Raw genomic sequence first — 12815 nt, 5'->3', positions numbered from 1 at the left:
ATCATATATGAAACAGCGGATATGAAATCAAGCTCTGATCTTTGCCGTTATGAACGCAATTTGTACAAGTGGGTAGCGAAGTCCTGAAAAATTCAGGACTTTCAACGGGGTTTGCGCGAGGTCACGGGTTCTAAACCCCGTTGAAGTCCTGGAATTTTTCAGGCTTCTTTCGACGCAATTGTATAAATTGCGTGTCATAACTGTGAAGATCATAGCTTCACTTGCGTTTTGCTAATCTTAAAAGCAAATTTATGTAATCGATTTGTTGTTTCAAGCTATATAAGTGGTTGTCAATATCATTGCTCACAAACCGTCCCCCCCCCCCCCCGTGTTGCAGTTGTTTGTTTGTATTGTTATCTTTCTTTCAAAAGATGATAATCAGTTTATAATATAATTTCCTTGTGCACGGCCCTAATGACTAGCAAACCTTTGATTTCTTTACATTAATAGTTACTTATTTTGCATTTTGAACTATTATTATACATCACATATGGTGTACATGACCCGTCCGAAACAGCGCGCAACGCTTCTTTGACATGCGCTGTGCAACTTCCTATTTTAGGTTGCACAGTGCTTATGCGTCCCTTTAGGGGTGGCGAATGGTAAATGCGAGACTTTTGCGAGGACAGTCGAGACTAGCGTTATTCTTTCGCGAGCCCGAGGACATTTTGACCTTTTTAGTTGCGAGACCGAGGGACTTCAACGTGTTTTGATGTGGCGATCGCAAGACGTTTCGCCTCTTCCCAATTCGCTGCCCCAATAGCATTTGGGTTCCCGAGTCTATGAGATTATATATGGACACTCGCGCTAGATTAGCTTGTACAAAAGTCTTACCGAAGGAGCTTTTTGTTGTACCCGTGTCAACAGTCAATAAACTCTATGCATGGTTACATGGTGATAGGGAACGGCCAAACACGACTCCTATTGGTCAGGATACGAAATGTCAGAGGACCTGCAGAGGTTTTGCTCTGATGATTACATCCAATTTCAAAGACCTCCCTCTCTTATATTGAAGAGATAAGGACGAGGGTTTTTGATATATATTTCGTGAGTAAGGGCTGGTTTTCGTTAGATAAAATTCGATTTGTTCATAAGAATATGGTTGAATTAGGCAATGGAATGGGCGGTATTCTGTAACAAACGGCAAAACTTCTTTTGCGCGTTATTCTTGTTATTTTGTAGAGCCAACATTTTCTTTGGCTGATAATTGACTTTAGAGAGGAGCAGTTGTTCAATACGGTTTATCTGGGTAACCCCTGTGGTGTAATTTTGTGTTGAACACAATGCGCGATGTGGTTTCGTCAAAGTTCGCCTTTGCATGAAGAGTTAGTTCTAAGAAGCCTTAGAGCTTCGCCTTTGATGCTAAAGCCCTTGATCCTTCGCCTGGCGAGGGTGGCAGGAGTCAGCAAAATGCGTGTATTGAAAAGTCTCATGGTCGGTTTTTAAAGTGGCTCGGCACATCAAAGAATAGAGTGCTTTTTCAATCGGGTCCCCTTGTATACCCACATTGTATCCAAGAATTATTATTTCAGTATATGAAATCCTCAGCCGTGAATTTTATTGTAGGTGATGGACAGCTATTTGCTAGCTTCGTGAGTTGTGTATTGCCTTTTTGTTTGTGTTTCCATAGAGAAAAGATTTCGTTCAATGTATTTTTTCCAAATGAGTGGTTTTGTTAGGGCTTTGGTTGATGCTGATCGGTCTCAACTTCCGCATATAAGCTAGATGTTAGCAAGAAGATACAGCCATTTTTGTTCCCATTGCGGTTCCGGTGAGGATTAGTTGGGATGAGACTAGTGAGCTTTTTTTTCCCCAGTTGAACTAGGAAATTCGACCTATAACACTTACGTTATGATATGCTACACACAAAAATACCCTGTTTTTCTGGCTCCAAATGACGTTGCGTTAATTATTCTCTCGCTTTTAGTTGGAATTCAGACAATTTAAGAGAAGTTAGGATGAACTTTTTCTCGGAAATTGAACAGTTGCGTTATCAAGTGACGAGAAGAACGTCATTTTAAAAAAATTACCAAAACAAACGAATCGGGACCTTCGAGACCCTTACAACATTGCATCAAATTGAGACTCCGAGATCTACCTCGTATAAAAAAACGAGGACTGGCCGAGACGTCAGAACCGCCCAAAAAACGAGGACTTCGAGACCCCTTGAAATTCGACTAAAATTTTGCGAGACCCAGAGTTTTTTGAAGAACTCATTCGCCCACCACCTTCCTTTATGCGAACGTTCATGCGTTCACGCAAGCTTCACCAAGCATGAATATCGAGCGCTGCAGAAAAGGTTGCAACTGCCTAACAACGAAATTTGTATGTGGACTGTCAACCCACTGGCCAACTCATTGATGGAATTGGGTTTTTTACTATTCCAAAAAATAAATTCTGGAATGACCTTTAATTCTGCTAATGGCACCCCATGTTGACATGCTAGATCACTACAGTTTGACTGACACAAGAATTAGAGACAAACTACTCGTGGACACTGGTTTGATTCTTGTGGAATCCTAGATTGAAAAAAAAAAAAAAAGGAAATCCTGCCCTTGAAAAGTCTTTAAATTCCTGGTTCAAAAAAAGTTATGAATGTTTTTCTAATAATTTATAACTGTTATTTATTTCAGCTTGTGTGTGCTTCTGTAATGCTTTTTGCCTGCCAGACCAAGGTATGTCATACTTGAGTAATGAATGTTTTTAGGGATGTGGCATTATGCCATCTGTTTTTTTGCTATTCTAACAGACACGTCCTTTTCCTTGCATTCGCTTGGCTGTCACGAAAGAGAAAAAGCGACATAACCCTTGCCTTGAAACTCTCGTTTTGATTCAACCATTGTGAAAAATCTTGGACTGCACTGTTTAAAATGCATACTCATTGTCAGTTATGATTTGAAGTGAGACTACACAGTTCAGTTGTGGGAGGCGCGGTGGCCTCATGGTTATTGTGCTCAACTCAGTGGCGAGTGGTTCAGGTTCGGGTCCTGGCCGGGGACGCTGTGTTGTGTTGTGTGGCGAGACATTTTACTCCCACGGTGCCTTTCTTTACCCAGGTGTATAAATGGGTACTGGCAAAATGCTGGGGGTTAACCCTCCGATGGACTAGCATCCTGTCCAGGGGGGAGTTTAAATACTCCTAGTCGCTTAATGCTATGGAAACAGGGGATAGCACCGGTGTGTGGGTCATTGGCGCGGAAAGCGCTTACCTTACCTTACACAGTTCAGTTACTAAGAAACCTGGTACAAGCTCAACACAGTCACTTTTCACTGAGGGAAGAGGTCTCATTATCTCCTACATGGCATGAGCTTACTGAGTACAAGAGAAAAAGAAGCCAATGTATTGTTAGCAGGGAGTCTTACTGCATTATTTGACCTGGAATTTCCAAAATACATAATTTGTTGAGAACATTTGGCATGTTTTTTTTTTTACTCCACAGTATGATTTCACCACATGTGGTGGTATCCTTTTCTGTGCAGCTTTGGCAGTTTTCTTTCCCAGCATCTTCACTCCACTCTGGCTTGCTCTTAATACTACGGTATGATAGTTGACTAAGTATGACTGTAATGTTTTTGCTTTTTCAATTCCTACTTCCCTTTTTGTTTGAGATCCCTTCAAAATTACATCCTTCAGAAGCTCTTTTATTACCTGACAGAAAGTTTTATTTGGGAGAAAAAGAGAAAGGGAGGGGGGGGGGGGGGGGGGAGGGGGGAGGGGGGAGGAGTGACGTTGGGTGGTGTGTAATAGTTTTGTCACAAGAAGCCCATAAACTTTTGTTAAGACACCCGTTTTATTTCAAAACTTGTGGCCAGTCTTTAAGGGACATTGAAGGAAGAAGATAAGTCAACATGATAAACTACTGTAAGCAAAGATGATACCGATCGATATATGTCTTCTTTAACCCTTTCACTGAAAGGGTTGAATTTCACAAATGTGACAAAAATTAAACTACCCCATCCCAAGAGAAAGCCTAAAGGAGATTTTTTTAACAGGCTGGGACGATTATACTTGGAGGTGTGTTGGCCCTGCTGTTTGTCGCGGTGAGTGAATGGGCTTCTCCCTTTTTGTACAACTTGTTATCTCGCTAGTTTTTATTTGCAACACAACTTTTGGCAAGCCATTTTTACACATTTCTTACAAAGTACATGTTTTGTAATATTTGGGCAAATTGTTTCCCGCGAAAAGATAAATTTACCCATGGTTACAAGAATTATTTTGCTCATACATGAAATTCTCTTCTGTAAATTTAGCTTTATTTGCATGTATTAACATTATGTACATCCAACTTACGACAGTTTAGAGAGCATTGTCCCAGTTATGATTGTGTAGGTGGGTGGGTGGTCATGCACGCAAACTCGGGATGAACCAAATCCTGGAGTCTTTAACTCACAAGATTTACAGTAACCGATACTGATAAGAACCAATAACTGAGAAGAAAAAGCGTCCTTTGTAATGACATTGTCAAATCGTTAGGCCCTTGGCTCGTCTTTCATATACCAGATCCGAAATAAATAATGTCCACAAAACAAAAGAACAAAGTGAACATAACAATACCTAATTTTTACCACAATTGCTTGTAATCTCGCAATCTGATTGGCTAATTTGCTGTTGTCGATAAGAGTCTAGACAACACTGCTCGCGTCACGCTTGCATCAATTTGTCACACAATGTAATAGCCAATCAGGAATGCTCATTTTGGGAAATAAACCAATCATATTGCGAGAAAGTTATAGACAACGCTTGCTCTTTCTTTGAGTTATGATTTTGGTCACGCTCTGAAATAAAACTTTCTTTGGCGTTGAATATTGTGGTAAAAAAACAAATCGAAAAGTGGTTCAGTGTCGTCTGTATTCTTATCGACAACAATATTTGTCATCACAGTGGTCAAAATTTGTTGTAGACTCACTCGGCTACGCCTCGTGAGTCCACAACATTTTGACCACTGTGATGACGAATATCGTTGTCGATAAGAGTACAGACAACGCTGAACCACTTTCGATTTGTTAATTAGCAAGGCCTAATTGGAATAACAATGGTTCTTTTGTCCTCCGCCATTTTTGTCCGGTAAATAAAAGACTTATACCCAGACCCTCTGTAGTCTTCTAGAAAAAGGAATAGTAAACTGCGGAGACAATATTAAAATTTTCTTTATGACTTGCATTAACAGAAAGGAGGGATGTAATGTATACATTGTTTCATCAGACAATAAGCATAGTCCCTGCTATTGTAATCTATTCTATAGTATGTCAGAATATTCAATTATTCATAGAGTACATCCACATTATATTCCAAACATTCACTAGAATCAATTCACCATCCATCATGAGGTGTTCTAAAGCAAGTACACTAAAAGACATCCATTCAACAACGTACCGGTGTATGTTGATAGTAAATGTGATAGAAAGTTTTTAGCCTGTTAAATGAATGAGAACAAGAGATATTAATCTGTCAGTGTCATGGGCATCTTCAGAAAAATCTGTTTGCTCCAAACGGGAGTTGAACCTAGTCTCCCATAAGTGTCCTGTAGCTCAGTGGTAGAGCATCAGAACTAGTAATCGGAAGTTCGTAGTTTTGACTCCCGAAAGGTGCACTCAGATTTTTCCGAGTATGCCTGTGTCACTGACAGATTAATATCTCTGGTTCTGAATGTATATGTTACGGTTCAATTTAGATTTTTCCTTTGTTTCGGATTATGACATACCCTGGATGCCAGAGGTTTTTTCTCTTAGAGCGGTGGAATAGCTCTGACTTTGCGACTCGCTATTCCGTCACTCTAAGAGAGAAAAAATCTCTGGATCCAAGGTAATAATGATAATGATTATTTTATAAGATGAATTAATCTGGTCTGAACTGGTTTGAAAAATTTTAGACCATGAAAAAAGTTGAACCACAAGAAAATTATACATGCGTGCTTTCTCACATTGTAATCGTTCTTTTATTCAGTTCCTTGCATATGATGTGCAATTGGTGATGGGAGGAAGGAAATATGAATTGAGTCCAGAAGAGTACATCTTTGCATCATTGATTCTTTACATGGACATCATCCGCATCTTCCTTCTGCTCCTGGCAATTTTTGGCCATGGCAACAACTGAGCTGCTTTGCAGCATTTCATACTCTCTTCATTACTGTTTCCTAGTGTGCTAGAAAACACTTTAGGGGGGGGGACATGGGGGTCTGTACTTTTATCTCCCGCTCTCCCCCCCCCCCCCCCCCCCTCCCTTTTCAGTCTTGCTCCCATCCCCTATAAAATAATTAGGAGACTCAAAACACATCTTGGTCATTTAGCTACATAATTCAAAGGTGTTTTCTTTTGTTGCTTTGCTCGTCTTGCAGCTGTTATGTATCATTAATTTTACGTGACAGCTGCTTGGCATTTCATGATCTATGATGTAACCGTCGTAAAAGGCTTGACAATTTAATCAGAAGTAAGCCTGTTCTTCAGTCCAGGTGTAAAGTTTTGTTTGCTTGATTTCTCAGAAGATGCTAATGCAAGTCAAATGTGTTATTATGGTTCTTGCATTCTCAATTATTCTAATTCATTAATACGTGACAACAAGTACCATTTTGCATTTTTCTCCCACTTCCCCCCCTTTTTCCCTCTTGCCTCCCCCGTACCCCTCCTGCCCCTATTCTCCTGGGCTCCCACCCCCCTGTACCCCTCCACATTTTAGTTATTTTGCTTTATTGCATTTTATATTAAATCCAAGCTCTAAAAGTAATCTTCATCAATCAATAATATAATAATAATAATAATAATAATAATAATAATAATAATAATATTATTATTTTTTGCAAATGGCTTCCACAATAAATCAGTACATTGCATTATAGCAGTACATTAGAATCAAAAGAGACCTGCAGCTTTAATAGCTAAATAAAATGATAATGACAATGATAATAATAATAACATAAAATAATGTAATAGTGTTTAACTATTAACTTTATTTTCATGGCGTGTGATATCTAAAATAAACTGAAATGAAACAAAATTATTGGTTTTTTTTTAGGGCAGGGAAATCCTGTAATATCTTGGGAGAATATCTCAAAACGGATTAGGGAACCAACTAACTGAACCCAATCATGGTGTGATCTGGGTTTAACCTGCTGACACCTCAAATGCCATAGGATGCCCCCATTTGATGAGTTAAAATCATCTGGCATTACACAGAGTAAGATCTGTTAAGCCTCACTTCCAGGAGTCAATGAGTTAAATTAATGGAGGGGACTGGTCAAAAGCATTGCCGGGAAGGGGGGGGGGGGGTGGGGCTGCCTTCACCACAGCACCAACCCTCCTCCTGCCTGATTAAATGTGATTAAATACTCCTCTGGATACTGCATTTCTTTTGGATATTAATTAATGTTTTGCATTAATTCTCATTTCATTTTTTCGAGGTAGCCAGACATAATTATATGGTGAACAGTTTAGCCAGACCATAGCTACAATTTCCATAAGTATCTCATGTTGTAACATGTTGCTCTTGCAGATTAATGCAAAATTTTACTTGTTCTCTACTTTGACTTATTTATATACTTAAAGTCTCTTCTACGAGCCAGAAGGCCCATCAGGCTGGGGCTTATCTCCAGTTTCTTATTTATATAGTTAGTTGTAGTTTATTTGCATGAAACTAAGTGAACTGCTCTTGTTGTTTTCACCATAATTTAGCTTGAAATCAGGATATCATAATGAATAATAAACCTAAACAATAAATTTACAACTACTTTTGCTGTTTTCACTAGTTTCATGACAGTTGTGGGGTTTATATAATTGCAAACAATGAATTTACAAGATTCTGGGATATTTCTCTGTCGGTTTTTCACGCCATGACCCTGTACTTTGCGTTACGGTCCTTGCTCCTTTGTTTCCTTTAAAATTTGCTTGTGTTCCCTTGTTTCCAAAATTACTTCCAAACTTGTTCTCAGCTTTTTTAGCCTTAAATGTTGTTTGTTCCCTTGTTTTCCAAGATGTTTTGTCTTTGTTCCCAGTTCAAATTAGCCATGTTCTCTTAACGAACGAAATGATATATGAAATGAATCATATATTGAACTGCGGATATGAAATCAAGTGGAGCGTCGCACCGGCATTGCGAGGTCATGGGTTCAAACCCGTTGGAAATCTTTCGGGCTTTTCTACACAACTGTAAAAATTGCATTCATAACTGTGAGGATCATAACTGCATATCATGCTCTCTTAATAATCAAAACCACAGGAGTACTTGGGTGTGCCTTGGGACGTATTGTTATTTGTTGCGGTTCGTAGAATGGCAGCAAATTAACGTTTTCAAGGTTCACCGAAGATGACAGTTGCCATAGCAACATTGGCGAGGCTATGTCCTTGAACGATTTTACTGGGGAAATCATTCTAGACTGGCTCTGCTGCTGTCATATGCTCATCTATTTTTTTTAAAATCATTTTTATTGGAGTCTGTACCATATTTTATAGTTTGTGACCTCTCTTCTTCGAGGTTTTGCTTGACTGCACTCGCGAGGGTTCAGGTTTCCTGCTATGAGGGGATTTTCCTAACGGGCAGTAGGCATAGTAATTACCCACACATTTGTCATTCTTAATATGTTATTGTTGCAAATATGCTCCAGTATCACTCTAATCCTGTACAGCAGCCGGTACCTAATTTTACGGCAAAGATCTCATGTACATACACCTTATTCCAAAATGGCCGCCATTTAGAATATTTTTTTGTTTTTATTCAAACTAGACCTTGATGCCTCGTTCAAGGCAAAATATTCTTTTGAATTTTCAGCTCAAGAACGAGGCATCAAGGGCTAATTTGAATAAAAACAAAAGAATATTTAAATGACGGCCATTTTGGAATAAGGTCTATACCCACCACGAGTCCCAACTACGTAAGACACGCTAAATTATTTTTTTTCCCACAATTCAGTCATCCATATACATTTACCTTCATCTTTATCTATTTACCTCCATTTATAAAAATTTATCATCATCCGTATTAAGTAATGATCCGTGTAAGGTGGATAGCAATTTCTTTTGTTATGCGGCAACGGTGCTTTCCCCATATAGGAATGTTATCATTTTTTCACAGAGAATGCATAAACCTACAGGAAGGCCGTTAACGCAATAAAATTCATTTACAGCCCATTTTGAAAGGGTGTTTTTTTGTGTTAATGACGAGTTGAAAACAAAAGCCAAGAAACGTTTTGCAATTTTACATGTTCCCCACATACGATTTCTGTGTGGTATTCAAACTGAGACCAGATTTTGTTATATGGAAGATGGTTGGAAAGTAAGGATGAATATAAAACTGCTTTATGAAGTTTTGTTAACTTTTGCTGTTTAATTTAAGCCGCCAATCAGAAGTAAGTACAGACAATAGAAAAGTTATCACCTTTTTGCATTCCAATTGAATTCCAACATGTTCGTTGCCGTTGTTGCTATCGTTCTTATCTGGACCGTTTATTACCTTCATCTACCTTTAATCACGTTTATTTACCAGCGTCATTTACTTCATTCGCGTTCATTTACCTTAAGCATAGTAACTAACTATGCCTTAAGATACCTTCATCTACATTCATTCACGTTCATTTGAATTCATTTACCTTCATTCACATTCATCAGTTTACCATAATATACAATCATTGATGTTCATTTACCTTCATTTTCCTTTATTCGCCTTCATTTACTTCATATCCCTTGATTCACCTTCGTTGACGTTTATCTACCGGTCAGTGAAAAACGCAGACTGCAGACTGCAGACTGTAGACTGCAGACCAGGGGTAAAATGCAGACTGAGGTTATAACCTAAAAGTTGAAAAAGCCCAAATTCCTTAGAAATGCTAACCTTAGGCCTAATTAGGCCTAAAACAATATTTATTTAGGCTTAACTGTAGCATTTCTAATAGTTTGGGCTTTTTCAACAGTTAAATTATAACCTCAGTCTGCATTTTACCCCGGTATGCAGCCTGCAGTCTGCGTTTTACTCTGACCGGTTTATCTACCTTCCTCTACCTTCATTTACCTTCATCGATCTTCATGTACCTTCATATTCCTTCATTCACATTCATCTTCTTTCATCTACCTTCATTCACATTCATTTGCTTAATATACCGTCAAATACATGCATAAACTTTATTTCATTTCGAATTTCAGAATAACTACAGGAGATAATGCCTTCGAGACGTTACATTTGCAGCTAAAATACATAGCATATACATAGAGGATATTACATGGCCGCGCGGAGATATGAAACGAGTGAAATATTTTTCATACGAGAAGAGAAATTTCGTATCTCCAAGCGGCCATGTAATATTCTATTTATTATATAAACACCAATGAAACACTAAATCATTCAAAAAAGGCATAGCAACGCGCGATTTTAAAATGTAACCATAGCAACAGTAATCTTTTCACATGTGAAAATAACATGTTATCTTCGCGAGTGAAGATACGGTATCATGTTTTCGCGCAAAAGCTCACTTGGTATTTCATTGGTGTTTATATAATCAGGATACATACTAAATACATAATATTTAAAGAAATATTCATTAAAAAGAAAAGTCGCTGTACAAAATGCGGCCCTGGATTCTCTTTTAAACCAGTAAACTCATAGGTACGGATAAGATCAGGTAGCGCATTCCGCAACTTAGCTGATACGTAAGAAAAAAAAAACTAAGACCATAACTGGTTCTTCCAGGTTTATTGAGGAACAGAATGTAATTTCCGCGAAGATGACGCATAAGAAGGGGACGGGAGAGAAAACGTATCTTTCATATAAGCAGAAAAAACCCTTTTTTTTCCAAAAAAAAATAAATACTTTTATAATGTAATATGAGGACATTTTGAATGCGCTTATGCATAGAGATGTAGAGTTTGACTTTAGTAGTATGAGGACAGGTGATCTGCAAATATAAATCTCGTTATTCTCTTATTTACGGCATTATACCGTTTCTTTGACACGAGGATTACAGCGAAATGAAAGCACAACTTTCTCGCGAATTTTCTATGATAAAAAACTGTTTAGAAATCCAGACTCTACGCGGTGAACAGCACACACCAGGCCTACTCCTAAATATTTGGCTAGAAATCTTTTCCTCTGGCCTCGCTTCAGCCATTCGATGAGGGCCAGTCTCGTGCTTTTTAAGTTGCCTCGCTCGCTCATGCCCAAAAAGAATTCTGGGTAATTCGGCCATTCCATGACAAGGGAAGACTCCCGATTCTCATTTCATAGTTTTTTTCATAAGTGTCGGGCCACCCAGTCCTACCAGCAAAATAACGCATCGATTGAAGGTTTTAGCTTTCAAAACTTGCCCAGATTGTGTCAGTAGGGTCCTGGAAATTCGTCCACAGAAAGGCCAGAGAGACAACTTCACTCGTGAACCGCCATGTTTACAACAGAGCATTTTAGGCGTCCCAGTCTGCATGAAACCATCTCTCGCCTCTGCCTGAGACAAGACCAGACACGCACGGTTCTTACGTTACGTGTATGCCTATAAAATCAACTGAAATGTCAATTGCTGGTACTAAAACAAAACAAAAAAAAAAAAAAAAAAACCAGCATGTAAATTTTTTTTTTGGTAGGCTAGATATCGAAGAGCCAGAACATTTGCGCATGCGCTGACGGAATGTTTGAACAAGAGAGAAAAACGCAGTACCTCCAGACACCGGCGCTGGAGCGTCGTACCAAACGAGTCATCCCGGGATTTCGGCCCGTGCGATCGCTTTTGGACGCAGTTGGCCCTTCGCTGCTTTCTGCTACCGACCTTGCCTCCCGGTACGGCATTGAGGGAGAGATATGTCGGCCCCTAAACCATATGTGACAAATCCCACGCCTACTCACAGCTCCAAACCGCCCTTGTCAATAAAGCGTAAGAATTAGATGGCTTATATATTCAAGAGAAGTCATTTTTTCTGTCATATGGTAAGCACTTGAGTCTCAGATTACAAAGTGTGCGCATGCGCCCTCCTAAAGGTAACATACATACAGTCATAAGCTTTTTCCGAATAACTACAGGAGCTAATATCTTCGAGACATTACATTTACAGCTAAAATACATAGCATATACAGATCCCTACTAAATAAATAATATTTAAAGAAATATTCATTAAAAAGAAAAGTCGCTGTACAAAATGCGGCCCTGGATTCTCTTTTAAAACCAGTAAACTCATAGGTACGGATAAGATCAGGTAGCGCATTCCGCAACTTAGCTGATACGTAAGAAAAAAGAGAACTGAGACCATAACTGGTTCTTCCAGGTTTATTGAGGAACAGAATGTAATTTCCGCGAAGATGACGCATAAGAAGGGGACGGGAGAGAAAACGTATTTTTCATATAAGCAGAAAACCCTTTTTTTTCCAAAAAAAATAAATACTTTATAATGTAATATGAGGACATTTTGAATGCGCTTATTGCATAGAGATGTAGAGTTTGACTTTAGTAGTATGAGGACAGGTGATCTGCAAAATAAATCTCGTTATTCTCTTATTTACGGCATTATACCGTTTCTTTGACACGAGGATTACAGCGAAATGAAAGCACAACTTTCTCGCGAATTTTCTATGATAAAAACTTGTTTAGAAATCCAGACTCTACGCGGTGAACAGCACACACCAGGCCTACTCCTAAATATTTGGCTAGAAATCTTTTCCTCCGGCCTCGCTTCAGCCATTCGATGAGGGCCAGTCTCGTGCTTTTTAAGTTGCCTCGCTCATGCCCAAAAAGAATTCTGGGTAATTCGGCCATTCCATGACAAGGGAAGACTCCCGATTCTCATTTCATAGTTTTTTTTTCATAAGTGTCGGGCCACCCAGTCCTACCAGCAAAATAACGCATCGATTGAAG

General features: G+C 38.9%; 1 protein-coding gene across 1 annotated transcript; it reads left to right on the top strand.

Annotated features, from left to right (window-relative positions):
* Positions 1–2455: 2455 nt before the first annotated feature.
* Positions 2456–6176, top strand: LOC137967803 (protein lifeguard 2-like). The gene is made up of 4 exons (XM_068814384.1): positions 2456–2675; positions 3441–3539; positions 3994–4041; positions 5945–6176. Exons 1-4 carry the CDS (start codon positions 2592–2594, stop codon positions 6092–6094), a joined length of 381 nt encoding a protein of 126 aa, XP_068670485.1. The 5' UTR covers positions 2456–2591; the 3' UTR covers positions 6095–6176.
* Positions 6177–12815: the final 6639 nt, after the last annotated feature.

Source organism: Montipora foliosa, chromosome 8 (assembly GCF_036669935.1).
Source record: "Montipora foliosa isolate CH-2021 chromosome 8, ASM3666993v2, whole genome shotgun sequence".
In the NCBI taxonomy this organism is placed as follows: domain Eukaryota; kingdom Metazoa; phylum Cnidaria; class Anthozoa; order Scleractinia; family Acroporidae; genus Montipora; species Montipora foliosa.
This window is presented reverse-complemented; position numbering and strand designations above follow the sequence as displayed.